The sequence below is a fragment of the Pavona decussata genome, unplaced genomic scaffold (assembly GCF_977016875.1).
Source record: "Pavona decussata unplaced genomic scaffold, jaPavDecu1.1 SCAFFOLD_213, whole genome shotgun sequence".
Taxonomy (NCBI): Eukaryota; Metazoa; Cnidaria; class Anthozoa; order Scleractinia; family Agariciidae; genus Pavona; species Pavona decussata.
In genome coordinates this window covers 597,501-623,305 of record NW_028145618.1, presented here as the reverse complement: position 1 = coordinate 623,305, position 25,805 = coordinate 597,501, and the positions used below count along the sequence as shown (strand labels likewise).

The following is a 25,805-nucleotide window of genomic DNA, read 5'->3' as shown; positions in this document are numbered from 1 at the left end:
GATGGGGGGTGGGGGTGGGGGTGATGATGGACTAACAACCCAACCAGTACAAGTAGTAATACTACCAGTCAATTCATGTTGTTAAACCTAGAGCTCCTTTACTGTGACCTCATTCTCCTAGTCATGTATTAGTAAGTAAGGGAAGGTATGTCTGGGAGACTAATGGCTTGTCATCCTGAAGATGTTTACCACCACCCTACACTGTACAGTTGCCTTTTCCCTCATGGAGACTCTAATGTCACAGGGCAGTCATAGCACAGTCATCATTGCATTTGACAAAGGAGGACAAGCCTAATCGTGTGTTCTGTTAGGTTATTTGTGTCGCTAAGTAAGGAAAAATCAAGATATTTTCTCTGTGGTCTCTGTAATGGGCGAACGTAAATTTGCCTTGCTTCCAAGTATGATCCTATGAGGTCAACCCTCCACAAAGTCTCAAGGTAAGGTTTGGGTTAGGTAAGCAAGTGATCATGTTTCAAGGAAAGTCCTGCATGTGGTAGGGCAGTTCACCTTTGGATCAGACATGTTATTGGAAACCCCTTTATCAAAGTCTCAGGGAAGTGCCTATGACTGCTGCAGAATCATGTCACCATTTGGCATTTTGTTTTCAACCTTAGTGCATTTGAATATAAAGTACACTTCACCTCTTCTCTGATTAAACATGGCATTAAGCAGCCTTTGTACTCAGCCGCTATTGAGCCTCAACAAAACACAAACTAAACTTGGTGGAATTTTTATAAAGTGGCCAGCAGACTGTGTTTGTCTCACAATTCAAGTTCAGAAGCTTTTTCTTACACTCTTTGAAGAACAAGGGCATAGGTGGGATCAATGAACAATATGGTAGTATTTTTATCTCTGTGAATTGATGAGGTTTATAAAATAATGTAATATGTTCTTATGCTGGTACATGACAAGCATCTGGTTAACCAGAATCAAGACTTCCAATATGCTAATTACATCTCAACATTTAATGCTTCATAGCAGCAGGATTTTCATGTAGTGCATAAAAATACATTTCTAGTTGCTAGTAAATAGTAGTGGCCACCTAGAAACAATTGAAGGGCTTGTTTTGCACTCCCATCCCCCCAGGAAATTCCAGTTTTGCTTCACACTTTGCTTCTAAAATTTGGCCTTCAAAGACCCCCCTCCCCCTAGAAATTTCCAATGAACTCCCATAGGGTGGGTATGGATTTTTTCAGGACTTGCACAATGATTAATTTTTTTTCTCTGTCATACCTGCCATGGGCTCAGATTCCCCTTAAATCTCATAGCTTCAGGATGAAAGAGTAAAGTAATCCCTTAGGTTCCAGATTTTGTTCCTCCTCAAAATTAAGCTTTTTGTTCATTCATATTAACTTCGTTTTTTTCAGGTTGGGTAAGCAGCAATAGAACTGTGGTTAAAGGAAACTTCAAATATTCTGTGAACGTTATGATTTTCACAATAAAGAAAAGCTGCATAAAATGTTGAAAAAAATCTTACGTTTACAATAAATTTAGTCAAATTGGAACAAACTGCTATAGATGTAAGGTATCAAATGCGCCCTTATAATGTGTGACTACTACTGGAAGTTCTTTCATGGAAACCAAAATAGTAATGACCCTTGAGCTGTCCACTACGGCAGGAATTGACATTACTCTGTAAAAAAAAAAAAGTTCTAACCTCTTCCTCCATTCTCTTCTTGGTTTGGACATTCTCTTGCAAAGTGTCCAACTTCATTGCATTTGTAACAGTTTTGACCACCTGGGAAATAATGAAAAAAAAGAAAGATGATCCATTAAGATCAACTGCTGCAAAGGTTTTCTCAGCGAAGCAAGGAAAAATGATGATAACCCCCAAATGTTATGTTCTGAGTACAAGAGGCACTCTTCTTGTCTTTAAAATTTCAACCAAAGGGCCGTCTTCACTTGCAAACTCAAAATAAAATTGTTTGGAACTTGAAGCACCAGAATAGCATATAATAAAAAGTCTAAGGTACAACAAGAGAACGAGAACCATTGTTACTATTATTACTACTAAAGACAAAAATGAACATGTAATACTAGGCTAACAATTTAACAAAAATGCACAAGAAATCACCTTCATTGCCTTTGTTTTTTTTTTTTTTTTTGTATATATAAAATATTCTTATCCCAATTATTTGATGAAATTTCCCAGAGTTAGTTCTAACAGCATTGATATAATATGTTGATTTGAGGCTTGCCTGGTATTGTATCAAAACCTGAATCCCAGGGGGGAAACTCGGGTGTAAACGTGACGGGGGGTCCGACGTATTTTTTTTGGTCTAAAATTTTCAACTCCTGTATTTTCTTGGGTTCGAATTTCCGCCAGGCTTATAGTTCTAACACAATTCAAGCCAAAGTTCCCTCAAGATCCGAAAGTATGATTCAAACTGAATCTGCATGTAACCGGAGTGCCGAATTTCCAGGCAGCTGCGTATTTTCTAAGCTACATGGGGCCCGGGGGCCACCGGCAAACACCAATGAGAATGAAGACAATGACACTTTGTAAACTAAGACGTCATTTACTTCTCTCCATGACTCATCTATTAGACAAACTTATCATCGGCCCTATCATCGGTATCTTTGCTAACACATTAACTTTCATCGCTGGCCGCAACTTGCACTTGTATTTTTTTGGGTCTAAAATTTCCAGTCTTGTATTTTTTTGAGTGCACAATATATGGTCCATGTATTTTTTTTGGTGCAAAATATAAGACTCTGTCAGACCCCCTCCGTCACGTTTATACCCAAGTACCCCCCCTGGGACCTGAATAGCATGCTGGGGAGAAATGTTGAAGGCTGCAGGAAGTAGAGTCATGATGAAACTATGGACATGAAGGAGCAGTATGAATAGACATAAGACACATGAATTTAATGAAGTTAAAATCAGTCAATCAATCAATCAATCAATCAATCAATCAATTTTGTGTCAGTCCTTGCCAGTCAAAGGAAACCACCTGTCCCAATTACATTCAACTCCCTTTATTACGGACACCCTTGGGACTGCAAATTAGTGTCCTTAATAACAAGAGTCCGTAACAGTGGGAACTTATTTCAGTCAAATGTCTGTAATTTATTTTTGCCAGAGATTTAGTTGCTGTCCGTATTATCGTAGTGTCCATAATAGTGAGGTGTCCACAAGGTGAGGGTTGACTGTATTGGGGACACCAAATGAAAAGGCCCTTATAATTAAAGAAATACAGTTTGCAGTAATACTAAGTCTTCTCCTGCTGCTCTGCTTAGTTTTGTTTCACCTTATGTTACGTTCTGATTTATAACTTAGAACTATTGTTCCACTGTCACTCAACTTCTATACAATTAAAATTGAATAAAATGTACCTTGTGCGAAAAGAAAGAAGCAGTAAACACCATTTTTTTGTTATTCCCGGTCATTTGGTCTCAACTCCTCATAATTTGAACCTTTTTCAATTTGTGAATACAACTTGTAGGGATACTTTCAATCTTGAAAATATGATTCAATTTCCACAGAAGGTTTGAGTCATCAGAAGTCGACTGTACCTACTCTCTACATTTCATAGGGTGTTTTCAATTATTTTGTTGTAATTTAGTTATCATATACTAGTATACCATAACATCTGTAAGTTCTGCTGTGGGGAGGGAGGTGAGTTAAAACTATTATGTTGAGAATAGGAAGGGAAGGTTCAAAGAGTTGAAAGTGACCAGTTGTGCCTATGTGAAACAAGAAAACTAAATAAAAACAAATGATGATGACAAAGATGACAAGTTTGGAAGATTGCATAGATTGGAAATAAGCTATAAGCTGTCTCAGCAATTTCGGTGCAGTAGCCAGTGTTATTTGGCTGTGAGAGTTCTGAAAATTGAACCATTCAAAGTGAGAGGCCATTCTTCTACAAACACAGGCCTTGCATGAATTGTTTGCTATTTGGACGAGATAGTATTCAAATTATAGTGTAATAATAATAATAATAATAATAATAATAATAATAATAATAAGCAAGAGTGCCAAGTATGTTTTTGCACTCAAAAATGAACAAAGTTTGGAAGTTATCAACCCAGGCAATCAACAACACAACTTTCAAGAATTTGCCTTCATTTATTCTTAGTTGGAGGAAATGTATCTTAAGCTTAAATGCCAAATATTAATGTTCTGATGTTAAAAGAGATCCAGTTTGGAACATACAAATAAAATAAAAACAATCTGCAAAATTAGGGGCATTAAAAACAAGGAAATATTTAACTCAATCTCTTAAGCTCTATCGGAACTCAGTTGACCAGGAGCGAGCAGAGCAGAGCAGCTCGTTGCATTGTGGCGTCCACAAAATGAACCACAATGCCTCGCCCCTTTGATCTTACCGCAACTAAAATAATTTGCATTTTGCAAGAAAGGTGAACCAAAAGGCCCCATAAGTATTATGTCTGTGCTAATTTAAGAGCGCTGCCTTGCTTGGCCACTTCAGGCTCCCTTGCTGCAATAGCAATAATGTACAGGAATAAAATTTAATGGCATTTTTTACTTGAAAATATGGTTTTTGGAAAACTTCTAGGAGTGAATGGCTCAAAAAACTGGTTTTATGTAAGGGCTACATGTATTTACAACATATTTTGGAGCTTTTCATCAAACAAAGGCTGCAGCAGGTTGAAATGACCGCAAAAAAAGGATCTCTGGTGTTTCTTTGACCCATAAACAATAAATTTGAAGATAAGTAAAATTGATTACGATACATTTTAAATAACAATAAACCTTTGTCTCGTGATGGAGAAGCTGAAGCAAGAGCTGGACATTCCCTGGCAAAGTGTCCTTCTTCTCCACACTTGTGACACGCTTTATCTAAACCTAAAGTGAAGTACAACCTTCCTGTTATTGAACATATTAAGCACTGCTGCTACCCCTCCCCACACCAAAAAATGTAAACTTGTGGCTGTCTAAGCTTTAAATTTTTGCAACTTACAGTTCAATAAAGCACAAACCCCTTGTTACACGGAATGCTCGCAGGGCAGGCTGTGTCCAGGTTTGGGTCGGGTATCTTTTTTTTTTTCGTAGTGGTAGTCACAAATCGACAAATTAATTTATGCATTAAAATATGTCCTCCCCTAGTAGGGATGTATTGTTCTGATTGTCTTCGACAGAAGCGGCCCAATCAAAATCTATTATTTAGGCACATATCACGAGAGAGGGGACCCTTTCATCCCTTTCTGTGTGACGTCAAATTTTCATTTGATTTATTCATTAAACCTACATTAAATTCTGCCTTCTCCCAGAAGGGATTTATTGTTCTGATTGTCTTGAACAAAAACGGCCCAATCAAAATCCATTATTGGTGCGTATATCACGAGGGAGGGGACCTACTCATCTTTACCTGTGTGACGTTAAACAAACATAATTTAGAAGGTTGTTTTCATTCAATGGCGGCCACATGTATGAATTTAAGACTCGGATCTGCCGTTTTCAGAAAGAAAACAAACGTTTTTCAAGAGGTAAATCTAAACAATAACTTCCAAGTAGTACTGAACAGTTAAAACGGTGGAAATTGGGAGAGTTCACCGCGAAGAAACTACGCTTTTACAAACAGATCGAATAATTCAACGCAGAGGAAACCAGACCAGTTCAAGCGGGGGTTATGACGTTATCGCAGAGTTATTTCCGGTATGATTCCCAGCAACACAACAATAAAATATCACGCAGTCTCTCTGAATAAAACCATTCAATTATTTCAATTGCGAAAGGAGGATAGGTTTTAAAACTCTGCGAAGCATACAATGGGGAATAAATGGGACAACATTAAGCATTCCGTGAATATGTCGATTAAGGGCATCTTGTTTTAAATGGGTTATTCCAGAAAAAATCCACACCTCCCCGACGGATGGGATTCTCGAAATTCTCACCGGAGGGGGGGTCGAAGGCTCTGGAAATCCAGGCGGGAGGGGGGGTTGAACTTAAGAAAGTCTTCTGCAGGAGTCATTTCGACCGATAGTTCACGCGATTCGAACGTTTAGTTCGGTGACACTTCAGCGCTCTCAGACCCTGAAAATAATAGAAGTATTTTGTTCACATATTTCTCACCTAAAATAAATGATAATCTAAGTTCCTTCGCAGGTCCTTTTATAGCAGAAAACGCGAACAACAAGATAGTAAAGAACGAGCCATCGCAACATTGTTGCAATGAAGCGTTTGAAACGCCTGACACATTTCTACTCGTCCCAGACCCAGCGCGCCACCGTTGGGTAATTTCACGTCCGCCATTGCATTCTAAGCGTTGATTCCACTGCGTCAGGCAGAATAACTTTTTACTTGTGCAATCAAAGATGCAGAGCTATTAGCTGAAGAAGATAATTTCAAAGAATTTTGGTCCAAACATTCCCTCTTCATCGAAAATACTCGAGAGGAACTTGTAGCCATCTGTAGCTCGAAAAAACTTTTGGAAACGTAAGTTATTGCGAAAGCAACAGAAGGAGAAAGTTCTTGGACGGGTTCCTGCAACATATACAGTGGTAACCTCTCTGAAGTCCCATCGTCCGTAGCACAGTTGAACAAGCAGCCAGTGCGTTTTCTGCGTGCAGTTTTAAGATTCCATGGGTGTTGTCCATTGGGCACAAAGGATGAACTCATTCGCTTTTTCGCATTGTTGCTCCTTTCTTTTTTTAGTTCCACGCGATAGAGTTTTTAATATTAGCCGAAGCTTTAGAAATTAAAAAAGAACATCTTCTAGACGTAATTGTTCGTATTTTCTATTAAAAGTAAATTAAATTTAAGCCTAATATTTTTTTCCGGAAATCCAGGCGGGAGGGGGGGTCTTTTGTTTTGGAAATCCAGACAGGAGGGGGGGTCTTGAGCTTCAGGAAATCCAGATGAGAGGGGGGGTTAAAAAACAACCCCATCCGTAGGGGGGGGGGGGGTGTGGATTTTTTCTGGAATAACCCAATGTGAATTACACATACAGTACCGCTCAAAAGTAAGTAACCAGTCTCGTCTCGCGAGAATCACTGAAGCGGAAATTTTGGAATATTACCGAATTTCTCGTGAGAAGAAAACAACCGAGTTTCTCGCGCACTTGTCTTGTGATGCGTTTATCCGTGCCATTTTTAAAACGCGTCCCAACGTGTTCGCATTGGAAGAGTTATGTGATTCGAAACAATTTGTCTTCATTCAGTTCAAAGGTTTCCATTCGTGCACAATGTAAGAGATGATTTATTTTACAAAAATCGTGTCTTCACTCACTTCAAAAGTTTTGTTTAGTGACAAGTTTGTAAAGCGCTGCGCTAAGCAAGCTCATGTCTTTAGTCACTTCAGAGGTTTCGTTTTACATGTAATAGCGACGAGTTTGTAAAGCGATGTGCTAAGCGAACTCGCCGGGAAATCTATTTGCAATTGAAACTTTCCCGCACACACACAATTCCTACATTAAAAAAACAGCCTTTTTAAAGTCAAGTTTTGTGCCTGTATCTATAAAACAGTTTTTGAAAACCCTGAAACTTACAATGTTTTTCAAGTTCACCGCGGTTCAAATTTGCATACGTGACATGTATCGTGCTTTGCTAATTACCGCTATGGAATCGAACTTCTTTCAATCTTTGTTGTTGCAAGCAAATGCGATTTCTACCAAGAAAAAACAAAGTTGTGAATAAAGAAAATCGAAAACGCTAACGTTGTTGAAGAGCTGGCGGAAACTGTGTAGTTCTGGTTCAGAATTGATTTCAGTTCATTGTGCACCAAATTTGCATAGAGTGTATACAATATGCGAGCCAGCGAGGCATGCAAGGCATGCGAGGCAGACGTGCAAGGCGTGCGAGGCATGAACAAACCATGCGAGGCATGCGAGGCATGAACAACCCCCAACAGAAACTGCTAACCGTTAAGCTAACCGGGGAGCTATTTAAGCTAACCTGAGTGCTATTTAGGCTAACCGGAGTGCTTTTTAGGCTAACCGGAGTGTTTTTTAGGCTAATCTGAGTGCCTCGCACGTCTGACTCGCATGCCTCGCATGCCTCGCTGGCTCGCAGATTGTGCATCCCCTTTGCATATAGGCAACGCGAAGATGCCAAAGGTTTAATACCGCGCCGCGCTTACATCTCAACCTTCAAAACCGGAGATTTTGATCAGAAAGTTTCATTTGCAAAGCATTGCGATTTCGCCTTCAAACGCATTGAACTTGTATGCATAAAATACCAACGAAACAAATTTAGCCGTTAATTAACGGCGAAATCGAGGGTCTGATATATTATATGGAACAAATTTAGCCGTTAATTAACGGCGAAATCGAGGTTTGTATATATTATAGTAACTGAGTAAGTTTATGGCTAATTTTTTTTTATATATGTAGAATGCCTTTGTTGCAAAATTCGCCGTTGTCTAAACTCCGCTTGAAAACCAAATCAACGCGAACTTGCAAGTGAAACATAAGACATCCTCAATGTGTTCAAGAAAGTGTAACGCAATGGCTTCATAAAAAAAAAACTATGAAACAATGAAACTATAAAACTATGAAAGATCCAACTTATCATGTTTATTACATTTTCGTTTTATTTACATTTACACGAAGACGCTTTATTAGGTTCTGCAGATTTATTAGCCATTAGCTCCGATAACCCAATGTGCCACTTCCAAATAAATGCGGAATGAGAGATTTATCAACAAGTTCGCTAGTCTTCTTACACTGACACTCAACTTGATATTCTCGCGAAACTCTCGCGAAAAAGTCAAGCCTCAGTAAACGTACTTACAGTTTTTTCACCCTCTCGCGAGACGAGTATCTCGTCTCTCGAGACGAGAATCGCGTATCGCGAGACGAGACTCTCGTCTCTCGAGACGAGAATCGCATCTCGCGAGAGGGTGGTAACTTACTTTTGAGCGGTACTGTACTTAATTTAAGACAAGCTAAAGGAAAATAAGCTAATTCTTTCCATTTTTTGAAACCCTTGTGGCAAAAAACTGAATATGTAACTTTGTTTCTTACACAATAGCTGGCCTGTTTGCCACAATTGAGCTGATTTGGAGCATGCCCCTCATACACCAAGCCCTTCAATTCTTATTCTGGTTTAGGGATAACAGACAAGACAGACTACCATTTCCACAGAGAACATAATTCCTTGTTATTAATAAATTACTGTATACCATTCATTCTGCTGGCAGGGGAGAAATAAACAGAACAGTCGAATGACAGAATACTATTCTTTTCACTAGGGAAAACAGAATAGGTTTCAAAAGAACATGAATACTTATTTCAGAATGGCCCCAAATGAACATACCCTAATACTCTTTCATACAGGATCCACTGGCAAATCAAATACAGAGATATCAACAAAACATGAATTTGATGAAGGAGGAAATGCTTACAATATTATTGGCCATTAAGAGTCTTTTCTTTACCAGTATGACCATATTTGGTCCCCCCCCCCCATCTTTTGAGACTCATCCTTTTATCTATGATAACCACAGGTGACAACCTACCTCCTGATGATGGACATCCTCTTGCGATATGGCCTACCTCTCCACACCGATGGCAAGTTTGGTCCCCTGAAATAAGTTGAGAGAAGAACAAATTGTATTAATTGCATGTGTGATTTATAAATTGCATACTGAAGTCAAAGCTCTTGTAAACAACCAGACAAAATAGTACCCTGGGAAAAAAATTAAGGTTTAGGTTTGTTTCAATTAAACCATTAATTATAACATAACACTTCATCCAATTCAACAACAAAAGCAAATAAAAAGTATAGAAAATTCCACACATAAAAAAAATGTTTTGAGCTAAAACATGGATGCTGAGGCCACCAAAAATGGTGGGAAAACTGTGCCAGCTGTGACAATTTTTGTGCCAAATTTGCTGTGCCCTGGAAAATTGTTAAATAACAACTGTTCAAAAGACGAAGCAGGATATTTTCCCAGCTCAAGTTTCACACATATATACTTTGCCCTATATGGAGAAAGCAGTGACAAGCCGTGACTGCCAACGGCAATCTTACAGCGGATAAAATCAGGGATCGATGTAACATCGCACCCGCAGAATATATAAGGAAGTGTAAAGAGATGGAGAGCTCCTAGTCATCCAGTCAGCTGACAAATCAGGCTCAAAAGATTTTTTTTAAGATCAGAAAGCTATCAGTGCTGTCAATGGGCTGCATAACTGAAGAGCCTTCTGCAGCTAGTATGCTTGGTGGGTAACAGGCTGTCATACCATACTGTAAAACATGAATCACAAATTCACCAGTGGCCTCAAAAGCTTTGGAGTATTAACTATAAACTTGCACAACTTTTATCCCTCAAGTCACAAGAAAACAAAATGAAACAATAAATCTGTTTACCAAACAGACATACATAGTTCCAAGAAAACAATCATGTGATTTTGATGTTATAAATCTGTTTACCAAACAGACATACATAGTTCCAAGAAAACAATCATGTGATTTTGATGTTAACATCATAAGTATTTTGACTGGAAAAAGAACTCAGAAACATGGAAAGTGGCAGTTGTTTGTTTATTTGTAGTTCCTCCCTTGTCATTAGAGGTGATCGCTTGGGAAATTTGAGTGTATGTGGAGTGATTAAAAAAAGAAATTATTTCTGTAACTCAATTCTAAGAAAAAATAAAACCTTTTCTTAAAACCATTAATAACTAACATTAAATTAAAACTCAAGAGTTTGGCTGAACTCAACACATGCAGCCACATACAGCTGTTTCAATGAAGGTTGTCCAAGAAAAGCGTAAAAGCGTACGCGACAATGTGAAAGGTAGTCTGGGAACTACTATAAAAGCTCAGAATCCACAAAGCCTCGACCGCATACAAAGACTTGAGATGGCGGGAAAAATGGATTCTGAGCTTTTATTGAAATTTATTTATTTAGTATTTCGCAGACTACCTTTCGGCATTGACGCGTACGCTTTCACGCTTTTTTGGATGACCTTTGTCGAAACAGCTGTATACGCATATGGAAAAACCCAAATTTTCAAAACCTCCACTTCTTTAGTTTCCATAACCCTACAATACTGAAAACATCTCAACTTTCTATTTAAAGATCCCATTCACACACAAATAATAGATTGAAGTATTATTCCTCTCTTCAGTGCATATGTGCTTATACCAGTTACATGCAGGAAAAAAGACTCTAGTGACCTTGTAATACATGAGATTAGCTTCTGCAAGTTTACCTCTGGATCATGTTTAAGTCATGACAGAAATAAAGAATACTTTAAACGCATCCTGTTTAAACGCATCAAAACACTTAATAGAAACAAAACAAAAATTGGAACCCCCAATAGCATTTTAAAAGCAATAATTTATCGGCAAGAAAAGAAAATAGACCAATTTCAATATATTAAAATTCTAGCTTGGCTCCAAGGCTTAGGGGAATAAAACAAAAGAAACTATGTTGATGTTCAGAGATGAATAAATAATTTATTTTGTTTTTATTCCCCTAGAGCTTTATTCCAAGCTAGAATTTTGATAAATTGAAATTGGTCTGTTGTTGTTGCAAGGCTTCATATCAAAGCATTATTGATCATGATTTGGAACTGGGAATGAGGTAGCATGGAGTGAAGACGTGCTTAACTGAGCTCCGCAACAAGTTGTCCTAGCACTACCCCAGACTGTCTCAACCTCTCGCTCTTTTTTGTTAACTAGGATATATGTCAGAAAGATGCCTTCGGTCAGGTAAAATCTTGGAGTCTAAGAAGCAGATATATCTAAACAAGACAGTTGTAAATGTAAACATTAACACTTAGAGGTAGATTGATAACCTTTGTGAAAAGTAATGAGGAACTCAAGAAAAAGGTAGTCAGAACATTTGGAACGATATTCTAGAGACTCCAATGTTAGAATACTGGGCGTATGTGAAACTCAAGCAATTGTCTAAGATTTTTCTCCAGGTGACTTTGAAACTTGCAAGAAGGCACACCCAATGATAAAAAAAGGCTTATGAAGAAGGGAAAAAAGTTAGATTTACCAGAAGGAAACTTTGGGTAGATCATAGAGAAATTTCAGCTGCTTAGCTTATTTCCTATATTGTTAATGTTGAAGTTGAATGACAGTAAAATAATTCAGAAATTTTTTCGTTATGTTGTGACAGTCAGCAAAAAACAAGCGCAAAGTTGAATGGCGCGATGTCTTCATGTGTGCCAGGATTGCTTGTGCATTGCTGTACAAGAGCAACTTTTTGTGAAATTTGTTTATATTTATTTTGTTTATGTATGCCATGTTTTTAATAGTAACTTTTCATGAAACATACAATTTGTTTTCCTCGAGCATTCATTGTATAAGTACTATTTTTTCAAGTCGCTAGATTATTTTAATTATGTCGCTGTTTGGTACCGGATACAGTATTATCCACCGTCTCCTACAGAGGAGAAGATGGATCTACTAAATTATATATTACTTATTTTGTACTTGTGGATATGCCGTTGCAAAGAAATAAAACCATGTTTGAGCCACTTCGTAAGAATTTTGATAAATGAATATCACGCCGAAAAATATCTCTCTCTTAAATTTAACAATTCAAATTTGTTCAAGAAAAAATGGAAAATGCTTGAGGGAATAAATTTTGGACGGTAATTAAGTCCACAATTATTTAACTGTAGTTTATTTACTTAGTAAAACAGTTTAACCTTAAAGTGCCACTACGATCAAAATTTTGCATCCCTTTTTTCTTCAGCTTTGGAAAGTAGAAGTGATAAATACTAACCACGCCAAATTTTACATCGAAATTCCAACGGGAAGACCAGTTATTTTAAACGCGAAGTTCAGCTTCGCTGTGCCGCCATTACTCGAACGACAAAAGGCCGTGAACTACATAGAGAGCTGGATCTAGTTGCACCGACAGCAATATGACGTCATACGCGCACAACAACATGGCCTGCTTTCGAATGTTCGATCTCGCTGAAAGAAGCCACTTCTTTTTATTTTAGTGGCTCAAGGGCCGTCTTTACAACGCACACGTATTGTGGGCAACCGAAAGAGACCTAATGTTGGTTGTTTGAACATTTATGGTTCTGAAATACGTCAAAAGGGGGTAATTTCTTCAGACAAATCGCCTTTTTGTACATCGCACCGAAGTACTTAAGTCTGTAAAGACATATCCTCTCGACGACTTCGACAGCTGCTTCGAGGGAAACTCAAACGCAAGGACTGCCATGCAATGCTACTGCCTCGATGCTTACTTTTCCAGGGTAAAGCGAGGGACTAAGTGAAGCGATTAGGCCAAGGTAACTAATCGGAAATGAACTGTTTTCGTGAATGCGTGCAATGAAAGCAAGTGGCGCGGAGTGGTGGTGTGTATGTTTTGTTTATAGCTCATTGTAATGCTTTGTTTGTCCAGTGTTCATTACGTCTACTTCCTATAAGTGTCATGCTTTGGTAAAATGAAAGTGCATAGATACTCCATTTTATTCAAATAATAATAATAATTGCTTGTGGTCTAATAAATATTGACAATCAACTGCCTCGAGTTTTTCGAATGCTCTCTTCGTACAAAGCACCCAACACATTTCTGAAAGACTTGTATGCCGACTGTAGAATACACAGCAAGGCGAGATTTTCGATCTGTATTAAATGAGCAATTGTAATTAAACTGATTGTGACATCTATATATTGAAACAATCACATGATATGTGAAAGTACAGGTCAGAAGAAATTTACAGGCAACTTTCCAGCTGATGTGGACCTGCTGACACTCCAACTTGCAAAATTCTCTAATGTAGCTATCACTGACTACTGTGAGTCAAGAAGGTCTTGTAGCAATCCTATTTGGTCTGTGTTATTAACTAATTATAATACTATTATTGAGCAATTTTTTTAAATATCACTTGTAAATATGCTTTGACTGCACCTTTGTGCAGACTTGCAGTGAATATTATGCTGAAAGTTATCTTGTGGGACAAGTCAAGATAATATCTACAATTTAAACCATATTAGTTTGTACTAAAGAGAACAAATGAACCAAACTGACAAAATTATGAGACAGTATTTTGTCCAATACCCTATTCTAAAGAGTGTGGAAAACTACCAGTGCTTGGTAGATTTGATCTTTGTGTTTGAATTATTAATTTTGTATTTGTGCCTTCTTTTGTTTTCTTGGCAAAGCCTGTTATATGGACAGCCAATTTTACAGCACAATTTTTTTGTACAACATAATAAATTTCTAAAAAAAAGTATTGCACTGTTTTTGTATAATTACCAGAGACAGTACAAAGGCGTCAACAAGGTCACCAAAGCACACCATGGCAAATAGGACTACCCATGGTAAATAATGCCATAGTAAATCTCACTTAGCTTTTAGTTTAGATCTGTCAATGACACTTCCTGAACCTTAAAATACTGGGATCTGTATTATTAGGGTTAGTTTAGGGAAGCATGAAGGCATTTTTCACAGTTACAGAAGATACCTTGTTCAGAAGAATGGGCCAGGATCTTACACTAAGGTTTTCATTGTACATAATGTGCAAATTTATAAATGGAAGGGAGAGGAGGAGAACTACCAGCAGATTTTTCCAATATTTAGCATTGATATCATATCAATATGACAAGTAGGTACTGGTAATGCAGTCTGTGTGTGTGTGGTTTTTTTTAAAAGTTGCTGTCATACCCATGTCATCAAGAACCACAATGCTGCAGGCAAGGTGAGAGTAGACAGCAAGACTGGCCTCTGACTTCAAGGATAAACTTATCTTTATACAGGGAAGGTTTTTGGCCAGTGGGATCATGGCATGCATTCTTGTGCTCTGAGTATTCTCATTGTTGTAATGGTTATCAGAGAGGGCCACAGCCAACGGCATAACTTTAAATTTGATCTTAGAAACTGCCAACATAGCTGATAGGAGAGTCTTCAAAAAAATATCCTGGATATAGGTCAAGCACATTAATATAAACAGTGAAGGGATTATGGAAATTGTTTACTGATGGCCAATTATTTTGTTGGCTTGTTCATAGTGAGGGAGATTTGAGTGTTATGTCATAACAGCAACAACAAAAACAAAACAACCCCCCCCCCCAAAAAAAAAAAAAAATAATAATAATAATAATAAAATGAAATAAAGTAAAATATGTGGTATTATTGGCATAAAAAATGGCTTTGATATTTAATGCTGGCCCTGTTCTTAGTTCAGGTTATTTTCTGAAGGACAAAGTAAAAACCCACAGATATCAACATCCAACATAAGAAAGCCAGGGCTATTGGACAGAAGAAAAAAGCTAAACAGAATAGAAAAACAACAAACACATAGTATAAGTATAAAGCATGAAAATGTTTGTGGGGTCATATAAGATAAAACTTACAAGATAGAAAAAAATTAAAATGAAGTTCATGTCGCTGAACAAAAATAAAAAATAAGCTGTGGTTTGTGTGAAAACTTAGGTTAAAGTAATAATTGGCTCTTAATTTAAAACACCAAAGAAAAAAGACATGAAATCTCATTTCTGGTAGAATCTCTAAGAATAATTAAGGTATATCTGTGGAAAGGATGGTCATTTTTTCATAACTATAATATTTCAATTTTATGTCTGTGAATATTGTATGATTTGTGGGAAAATACAATACTGTTACAGCACAGTGTTATGCTGGCTCTTCACACTCAACATATAAAATGAGTACAATTATAGTGTCAGTTTTAGATGAGATAAGAGGCTGGTTTGCTTGTTTCACTCAGATTCACACATCCTCATTGACCAAGGAACAAACATTGTTAAAATAACAAATATGGATGAGATATGATGCAAGCCTACTAAGGTTTCCTCCTTAGCTGTCCTCCTAAACTTTCTTATTAATCTTTAGTTTTCCAGCTGCATTTGAGGGCTTTACAACAATTTATTGTTGAATGTTACTTGGACTGTGGCTTTAAAATATTAGGCCCCTCATGATTACTTCATTTACTTCTTGAAAGTTGTTGTAGAATGAGGAACGGATCTAACCAGGTAATACCTGGTAGATTACAGTCCTGTAGTATTGTAATATTGCAAATATTCTGTAGATTACAGCTATAACTACCCACTTTTCAACTGAAGTTAATTATACATCATTTTAGTTTTGTCAAAGCTTTATTGAACTATAAAAAAACGAGGTTAATAGTTCTTTTTTTCTTGACTCGTTATGCAGCTTTGATTGATACTTACGAACACCATACACGCCACCAACATAACATTAACATGTATTGGTCTGGAGTTATCCATCCTATTCAATAATTTGTTGCTCAAGTGCTTCTGCGAATAGTGATTAGGTTCTGTTTACTAATCCCAAATAGAAAACATACCCAGAATATTAAATAACCATATGTCTACCTCCAATACAGTTGCTGAGTAAAAAATGCCGGAGTGAATTCGTTTCTTCTTCGGCTTTACATGTAAATCTCAGGCTTGAATGAGCTGTTCGCGTGTCTTCGAAGCGTATTTTTTGCAGTCATACGACTCCAAATCCACCGCCAAGGAAATTATAATCCAAGATATTCGATAAAATTGTCCTTTAGATCGCTTTTCACCAAACTGGATGGCGAATCTTACAAATAATCTTGCCTATTCACTTACTTTAGGACTTTCGATTACTGAGGTTTACTGAGTTCTTGCAAGGAACGCACGATGTTCGATGCGCGTATGACGTCACACAAAGATCTCATACAGGCAACCGCATTTTAGAATGACCACGGGCGTCACTTTGCCGTCGGAGTAATGGCGGACGGGTTTTCGATGGTTTTCGGCCACTTATTCCCAGGATCAGTAAGCTTGTATAAAGCTAATTAATAGCTATTTTTGCAATTTCGAACTCATTAAATGGATTGGAACACGAAAAGGGCGAAAATAGAAGTAAAAATTTTCGTCGTAGTGGCACTTTAATCCTTACTATTCTTATTTTTCTACTTAAAATAACCTTCTCTAAAAAATAATTGCGGGAAAAAAAATGGATTATTCAAACTACTAGGCTCGGGGAGGAACAAAGACCGGACTTGAGAGAGCGGCGGAAATCGAGCCTATCAAACTACTTGCCCATTGTTTTAAGTTCAGCTTCTCTTTAATTTACATTTACCCTTTAGTAGAGATTGTTGTTTAGTTTATTACATTTATATCTTTTGTAAATAGGCAAAAGAAGTTAAATAAAGTTAATTGAAAACAACAAAAAAAAATATATTGATCATGATTTCTCCAGTTCCAGGATTATCATAAACTGAAGTGGAATTAATAACAATATGAAACACAAGCTATTCTCCAATCAGGTGTTTAGACATGTTAACACGTGTTTGAACACTATTTCCATGTGTTTTAAGCCCTTCATTTAAATGCATTAAAACACTGTTTTCTTGAGTCACCTTTACCCGCGTTATTGCAAATTGGGTCACATATTTCTGAACAAAACCAAAGTAAAGTACTGCTCAATAGCTTCCACAGACTTGAAAAGATTCTGTCCTTATGGGCTCACCTTTCCCTGTGTGATGGTCTTGGTTTGGACGCTCTCGGGAGAAATGTCCAACTTCACCACCTAGAAACACAGAAAATCAAAGGTCTCTGTGGGCAAACTCGTGAATTGAACAGTCAGTTGAATGAAATGATATTTTGGATTATGTCTTAAGTTATTTCCTTCTTTGATTTTCATACCTAGAGTACGAGTAGCAGTTGTTTGCTAATGTAACAAAGAAATGCAGCTGTGGCCGTCCTAATCAGCAGTTCAGTAGATCCACATTGTCGCTTTTACTTTGGACAGTGTTGCCGGGTTGGTATTGTGGCAAATCCTTAAGCCTGTAATTTGTACTTCCTGGAATAGACTCCTGGAAGGGGTATACTATTTATTTTTTTTCTTTCTCTGCTTTCTTTTTGAGACTGAGAGGTAAATGTTACTGTACATTTACTCTACTGAAAACCACATTAACCATAATGTGGCATTCTTTATTCCAGTATTTAAAAATCCATGCTCGCTTTATAATAGCCTCCAACGCAGACGTCCTCAGGGGTTCATCACACGTTTCCTTGGGGAGGAAACGCGTGACGAACCCCTGAGGACATCTGCATGGGAGGCTAGCCTTATTACTGCTTCAAGAAAGCATGAGCATATTACACCTATACTAAGCATTTACATTGGCTCCCTGTGCACTTAAGAATTATTTTTGAAATATTGTTATCAACTTCTAAAGCTCTAAATGGTCAGGCACCTAGCTACATCAGAAACCTGCTGACTTAAAACAACTCAGGCCAACCAGTTACTTGTTGGCCTGTGGCTAATCTGAAAACGTATGGAAATAGGGCAAACTCTGTTACAGGACTGAAACTATTGAACAAATTACCATTGGGCATTAGGAAAACATCATCAGTTATCTTATTCAAAACTAAGCTCAAGACTTATCTTTTTAAGGATGCGTTTGATTTGTAATTTTTATTTATTGGTACCTGACTTTGCTGAATGATAAAAAAGAAATTATAGTTTTTTTTAACCTTATTAAGAGTACACTGTAGTTATAGTATTGTAAAGCGCCATGGGCAATAAATGGAGTATGGCGCTCTATGAATGTATTTTAAATTTTAATTTTTTACAGCTGTTAGAAGACATCAGCAGTATGTACACTATACCATTTGGAATTTGTGCTGTGTTTTCAGAAGATGCACCATGTGGTAGCCGTCCAGTGACATTCATTTCTTGTTGTAGGTCAACAGGACTACGTGTAGTATGCACCCATTGCTGCTGTCCTTCATTCATCCAAGAAGTTGCACTTCTTTGTTCTACAAAGTCATCAAGCAAATTGAAAAGGTAAATACCCAGGCTTTTAATTCCAAAGTTCCATAACTGGCGCTGAATGCTACTAACAGGGTGTTACAGAATGTTAAGACTGCAAGGCCAAGAAGAACCACCACCTGCTAAGTCCAATTTATTCCTTGTGTAGCAATGCTACTTTATTTTAAGCTGCAAAAACCACATATATTCACCTTGAAAATTAGAGTAACCATTAGACATGCCTGCATTCATGTAACCGTTGGTTCTGCCTGCAGGTGCATAACTAGGAGTGAATTGATTAACAGCACCACCTCCCCGGCCAGGTCCTTTGGGGTTGAAAACAGCCTCCTCATGCCTGACACCCATGGGTTGATGCTGGTTAGTCAGTTCAGCTGATTGCCTGTAATTCTGCTGTCCAAAATGTCCTCCACTGAAAGCCTGCTGAAATGTTGGTTCATCATTTGGGATCATACCTACAAAAATGAGAATGGCTGTTGTCTGCCTTAAATTTTCTTAATTAAACCAACATAAAATAATACAAGCCAATTAACTAATGTGTGGTTCCAGAAAATATCCATACCCCTGCCCCCACACGAGAGGTTTTTCACTTTATACCCTCTCCATCCCCCTGGAATTTCTGTTCGGGGGTGTTTTTTGAAGATCCCAACCCCCCAGGAATTTCTGGGTAGTGACAAAACATGGGGTAGGCCATGGCCTATGGGTGGTTAATTTCTGAAACTTCCAAATACTTTAATTAAAATTAACATTGTAATCATCAGGCTTACACAACTTTGTTAGGAATTTTGGCAGGCCATTTTTTTTTAATTCTACAATCACATCACTGTTGGGAAGATATGTTTGCGTTGTGCATACTGCTGGTCAACTGGCTCATGAGTACTCAAGGTACTCATTGTGCTGCACTTCAGTTCCTATTCTGGGTTTGGATCATTTATTGAGATGGAGTGTGATGAGGATTCCGACAACAGGTACGTATACCGTATCAAGTAGCTTGTTTTGGCAAAATTACTTATTCAAATGCGTACAGAATTTATAGGTTTGGCTAGTGTGACCATTTAATGTTTTTGTACCAAAAGCATACCCTATTCAATACGGGAACATTAGATCAAGCTTAAATTAAAATGATGGAAATGTTCAGTTGGGCAAGATGGTTCATTGTATATAGATGTTTCACACTTCAAGGAAGGGAAATGGATAGCATAATATCACAAAGCACTTTTGTCTTGTGAAAATTTGGTCTGCGCACAGCGATCTTAGGAATTATTATGCATATCTTGACAGAAGCCATGCAATTCCTTGTCATGCTTGTCGGTTAAGCCTTAATGTTCAATTCAGTTCAAGGTCTAGAATGTTTACACAGTTATGCAAATTGAGTGTCAAGTGTCATTCGATATGCAAGAGTGCATTCATGTTCAAATGTTCAGTTGCCAAACGATGTGAACCTTCCTTGCTAAACGTTACAAACGATGCGAACACTCGAAAACGAACGATGTGAACGCTGCAAACGAATGCTAAGAACGCTCCAGATGAACGAATGCTTCTGAGCTCCTGGGGTAAAAAATTACCAATGTAAGGCAAGAAATTCAGCTTTGCTGTTTTCAGTTTTGACTGCAGGTGAAAAGGACTTGTTTGACTACCTTCTACAACTCAAGTGCACCTTGTTTTTCTTTAGTTTTGTAGGATATTTTTCATAAAAGCAAAATTAATGGGAAATTTTTAAAGTACGTCACCATTAATTTCTATGCACTTATGAAGTGCAAATGTTTGTTTTTACCATACCTTCTAAAGAGAATGAATGTTAAGCTTTGTTTTGATATTGTGTAAATGTACATGAGCTGCACTTTCCATTACTGTTTTCAGCTTGCTGCTGTTGCCAATTGATGGTGCTCAGTAGCTCACATAAAATAGCGTTACATATTTTGAAACGCTTTTGTACACCAACATCGTGCGCATGGCCTAAAGTATTATCTTTTCTTACGAACAGATACATGTGACCTCCAGTAGGTCACATTTGGGCTAATTTTGGAGAAAACTTGATTTGAAGGGCATTAGATATCATCATTTTTTTCAAGTATGATCTTCAATATTACTGTTCTCAAAGTGAAAACACGCCACTAATTTAGTAACATTTGTTTGGTAACATAATTTATGCATTTCAAGAGTGTAGTTCACTTGCCCTTTGATAGTGCATTAAATGTACTTTGGTTTGAACTCTACCTCCCCGTCCAGGTCCTCTTGGGTTGAAAACAGCTTCTTCCTGTCTGACACCCATGGCTGAATGGTGGTTAGTCATTTCAGATCCATTAACTGCTTGCTGGTTGTGTGTTCTGTATCCTTGAAATGGCGGTCTCTCATTTTGATTACCTGAAAAATGAAAATTTGGGTGTTAGGTTGTTGATATGAAATAGTTTAAATTCCTAATATGTAACTGTAACATACCATGCTACATGTACAAATGATAAACACACTCATGTGACCACTGATGTTACATGAACAGCATGACGGTTTTTAGTTGCAATTGAAGGGTTTTATGTAAATGGCAATCATGGGCCACTGAGCATGCGCAAAATCATTTTTACCTGTCGTAATGGATCAGTGTAGTCAAATGAAGAATATGGAGAGATTGAGGAAATGAATGAGGAGAATTCACGCATTCGGTGACTGTCACCTTGACCAATGATTCACACCTCCCTCCAGCCTTTCTGCTTTTCAGGAGGAAAAGGTGACTTTTTTAATAAAATCTAGAGCACTATATAATGACATAAAAGTCACTAAAAGATCTCCTTCAACACCATTCAGGACACGCCAGTGATTAACACGTAAGTTGAGCAGTAGTTGTGCGACACAGAAGATAGCCTCAGATCCAAGTACCTTCAGAATGTGTGAGCTGGGTAGCATCCACAAGATGTGATAGAAATTAAATTTACGTTAAAAAATGTTCGAGTGCTGAGGACTATGGTTCTTCAATTTTCCTGTAAGAAAATGCAGCTTTCACTTAGTGGGAAAGACGGGCTTTTTGCACTAACTGGTCACATGGTAAAAATCCATCATACTGGATGGCAAAAAAGCCAGGCATCCTCCAATGGGACATAGAGGAAACAAAGGAAAGTCAAACTTGACATGTTGGGATTCCTTTGTGTTCGAACTGACATTCTTTTGCCATCCAGTATGATGGGTTTTGTACCATGTGACCAGTTAGTGCAAAAGGCTCATTGCGGGTGATCTGATTCAGATCGAGGTCATGAGTTCAAAGATTTTTCTTCACCTGAGCAAGTACCTGTAGCAAGCCCAGGGAGCTGAAAGGACAGTGGTTGTTATTTCAACTCTAAAATAAACTTAAATGAAAATTAATTTCTGTTATAGCCACACATTGCCTTATTTCCACCTGATGCCACTCTATCAATTACTAGTACAAAGACGCTGCAATAAAAACTGACCTCTATTCCTGGTATTCACCTTATTCCCATTCATTATGAAATTTGATTTTAATGTATAGGACATTAAAGCTTTGCACTAGAAAATGGGGTAGGATGTACTCTGCTCTAACCTGTAGTGTTCTGAAAATCTCTCCTTTGGTACTCTGTTTCGTGATTTCTGTGAGGGGTTCCTCCTCTATCCTTCTGAACTGCTTTCTCTACCACAAGATGGTTGTCTCCTAACATAGTACCATTCATTCTCTCTATAGCATTGCTGACTTCTTCCTCTGAAGCAAATCTCACAAATCTGTGTAATGCAATTTTTTTTTTGTAAATTTCAAGTCTTGAATCTTGTTTTTATGGACTTGCTGGTACTCTTGTAAAGAGTCTCCCTAGACTATCATGAGTCCAAATTATACAAGAAAAATACTTAACAGAGTTGTCATACACATACTAAAGAGCTGGCTGTGACTTGTAAAATGCTTTTCTTCAAACCTGAAGTCTTCAACATACTAGTACACTGTAACCTGCTTTCATACAAAAAGAGTGCCTTTAGGTAGTAAATGGTACAGTACCGCTCAAAAGTAAGTTACTACCATATTGCAAGATATGAATCACATGACTTTTGTCTCTTGCACGGATTAGACACAACTCTCACATCAAGAGAGGTGACAGCCATCACACGAGAACCTCAAAAGCTGTAAGTATAAATTAAAGCTTCTCCTTCTCCCAAGGTAAAGCAAACAACATGTTGTTCCAGAAAATATCCATACCCCCACCATGGACCTAGTTGTTCCAAAAGGGAACTTATCAATTCAGTAGTTCTTTCTTGAAAATGTTACTCTTTTTAACTATTTTAAAGAAACTCTTGTTACATTAAAAATATGATTCTCTTCTCCATACTTTGAAATTGGAAAATCCTAGTGAGTGGGACGGTCCTATGAGAAATTTCCTCTGTGGTGGGGGTATGGATATTTTCTGGAACCGACTGACGCGATTGAAAACACTTGTGTAACCATTGCGTTAGTGTGTGACGTAATTTTATGAATTGGCAGAGATTGTGCAAATTAAACATAGGAAATGGTGCTCTACATATATTGGTTCTAACTTTTCAAGCTGTATTTTTCACACCGTTTTGGAGTTCAAAATGGAAATAAACAATACTGAGGAAAAATTGACTGCCAGAAAACACTACATGGAAGTCTTAAAAGCAGTGAAAACCCAATTGCGTTTGGATTTCTTTGATTTCCAAGGCACAAGATAACTTCTGCTTAAAATCTAAAACCAAAACTAAGACCTCTAATGGGTTTTACAAGACCTGGGACAGTATAAATCAATATAATGGTGATCAATGTCCATGTAAGTGATCATTAATTAGTCAAAATCTGAGTCAGTTTGCTACACAGACGCCATGTCTATGCCTCTTTTTAAATCTATTTTACATGTACAGTGTACACATATTTCTGAAATGATTTCCAATAATGTCTGTTGTTGTTTTCAGGCTGTTCAAATAATAACCAAGAATAAAATAAGCAATATCATAGCAATGTTGACTGACGTTTCAATTGACTCCATGTCATTATTTTCAAAGTTGTGTATCTAAGTCCATGGAGATGTCGAAACATCATTCAACATTGCTACTGCTTGTTTTTATTTTAAATTTTTATAGAAGAACTACATTACATGTATTAAAAATAAAATATGAAGTAAATATTATTTTATTAAATAACTAGTGAAGAGTGTAAGAAATTGAGTTGTGACATGTGCAGTTATCTTTCCTTTCTCTGTTCATTATTATCTTAATCTTATCTTAAGTTGGTTTACCCAATGGTGCTGTTCCTTCCTTCTTTGGGATCCAAAACATGTGTTGACACCACAGTACCACAGCTCCTAAACAATGCTTCAACACTCTCCTGACCATGTACATGTCATTAAATAGAAAAAAAGAACATTAGAGGTTGGGGTAACATGTACATGTACATTTTCCAATAGAAGAGTCAGGTTATGAGAAAAAACAAACAAACAACTGAGGAAATCCAGTGTGGTTAAAACTCCGACAAAATGAACATGTATAACACAATTTGAAAAAAACAACAACAAAAAAAAAACAAGCTACTGGGAGAAGTATGCATGCAGTTGCAAATGTAGGCAATTCGAACAACACTTTTTTATACACTAAAATTAGTTGAAACAGAGTTTCTCCAAATGTAATAGCCCTACATGTAAGAAAAAACAGGAAGGGTACCAGAAACAAATCATTTTGGAATGGGTACAGTGTATGAGTGCATGTAGCTGAAAGCTTCACTGCATATGGATAATAAACTTACTTGACAGCTTATTATTTGTAAGTTGCGCACATAATAACTGTAAGTGGCAACTTTCAAGCATAACAACCGTAGGACACCCCTTTGTTGTATGCTTATTATGCTGGCATGACACGAATAGTACGGTTAACAAGCATAAAGCAGTGTCATGTAAGGGTAATACTCTGTGCTCCAGAAGTATTTTGACACTCCAAAAACAAATTGACACCTGTTACTTGTAAATGGGTAAAATTCTATGTTTTTATTCTGTAGAAATTTTAGTGATCTAAGTTGAACTGATACAGACTGAGCAATCTGGTCTGGTTGGATCTGAATTGAATCAGTCTGAGTTTTGTGCCTGCCTTATTTATTACCTATATTGGTTATGCTGACAGGAATCACAAACTGATATGCAGATGCACCAAGTACATGCAGTAATTATTCCAACATTTTGTACATGGATGTAGAAGGCCTTTCTTGAAGAGTGAATTTTGAGACCAATCCCAACGTACATGTATGAATTCAAAAGAATTATTTTCATGCCACTTTGAAGTTGAATTGCTTGATTAAAGGAAGAAGTTTGAATGCAATACCAGATCAATAAACACATAAATTGCCCAACAATCCACAAATAACCTTTCCTTGTTGTACAACAATGAGTTATAGTGCACCTTGTCTGCGTTTTTGGTGCAACAATCAATAATTGTATTCATTTTTACAGAAATTGCATGCCACAAATTACTCTTTTTGTGATGTTATTTTAAGATATAAATATTTGGCAATAGACCTTATTTCAAAATGGCTTCTATTTTAATATTCTTTTGTTTGCATTCAAATTAGCCTTTCTTGCCTCGTTCAAGATAAGATATTCTTTTGATATTTGAGCTAAGAACGAGATAAGAACCCAGGTGGGTTACGCGGGTATAAACATGACGGGGGGGTCCAACGGAGCCTAATATTTTGCACCCAAAAAAATACATGGACCTTATATTGTGCACCCAAAAAAATACAAGACTGGACATTTTAGACCCCAAAAAATACATGATTGGCTTGAATTGCATAAGAACTATTAGCCTGACGGAAATTCGAACCCAAAAAAATACACCGTTTAATCTTCAACCCAAAAAAATACAGGAGTTGAAAATTTTAGACCCCAAAAAAATACGTCGGACCCCCCTGTCACGTTTATACCCGAGTAACCCACCTGGGCTAATTTGAATACCAACAAAAGAATATTAAAATGGTATAAAAATTAAAATTAATTCAGTTTCTGATAAACAGTTTAAAACTGAAAGAAGCCTCACCTTGCTCATATCTGCTGGAATATTCTTGATATACACCTTAAATTCTTCACGCCGTGGAGGTCTGTCAGTAAAGTTAGGACTTTTAGGACTTGAATAACTGGAAGATAAAAAT

The 25,805-nt window shown here is 37.3% G+C and overlaps 1 protein-coding gene across 2 annotated transcripts in view; it reads right to left on the bottom strand.

The window, feature by feature from the left end:
• LOC146460461 (putative ATP-dependent RNA helicase DDX4) overlaps window positions 1–25,805 on the bottom strand; it is a 35,644-nt gene that overhangs the window by 8,454 nt on the left and 1,385 nt on the right. The window contains exons 2-11 of one of the 2 annotated variants that reach the window (XM_085088153.1): window positions 25,694–25,790; window positions 23,911–23,999; window positions 22,218–22,393; window positions 20,888–21,034; window positions 18,865–19,125; window positions 18,511–18,660; window positions 17,369–17,428; window positions 9,425–9,490; window positions 4,721–4,813; window positions 1,658–1,738 (exon numbers count right to left, since the gene is read on the bottom strand). In XM_085088153.1, the coding sequence (XP_084944279.1) occupies window positions 1,658–1,738; window positions 4,721–4,813; window positions 9,425–9,490; window positions 17,369–17,428; window positions 18,511–18,660; window positions 18,865–19,125; window positions 20,888–21,034; window positions 22,218–22,393; window positions 23,911–23,999; window positions 25,694–25,790 (1,220 nt within the window). The remainder of the gene's footprint in view (window positions 1–1,657; window positions 1,739–4,720; window positions 4,814–9,424; window positions 9,491–17,368; window positions 17,429–18,510; window positions 18,661–18,864; window positions 19,126–20,887; window positions 21,035–22,217; window positions 22,394–23,910; window positions 24,000–25,693; window positions 25,791–25,805) is intronic. The other variant, XM_085088154.1, reaches the window with a different exon arrangement.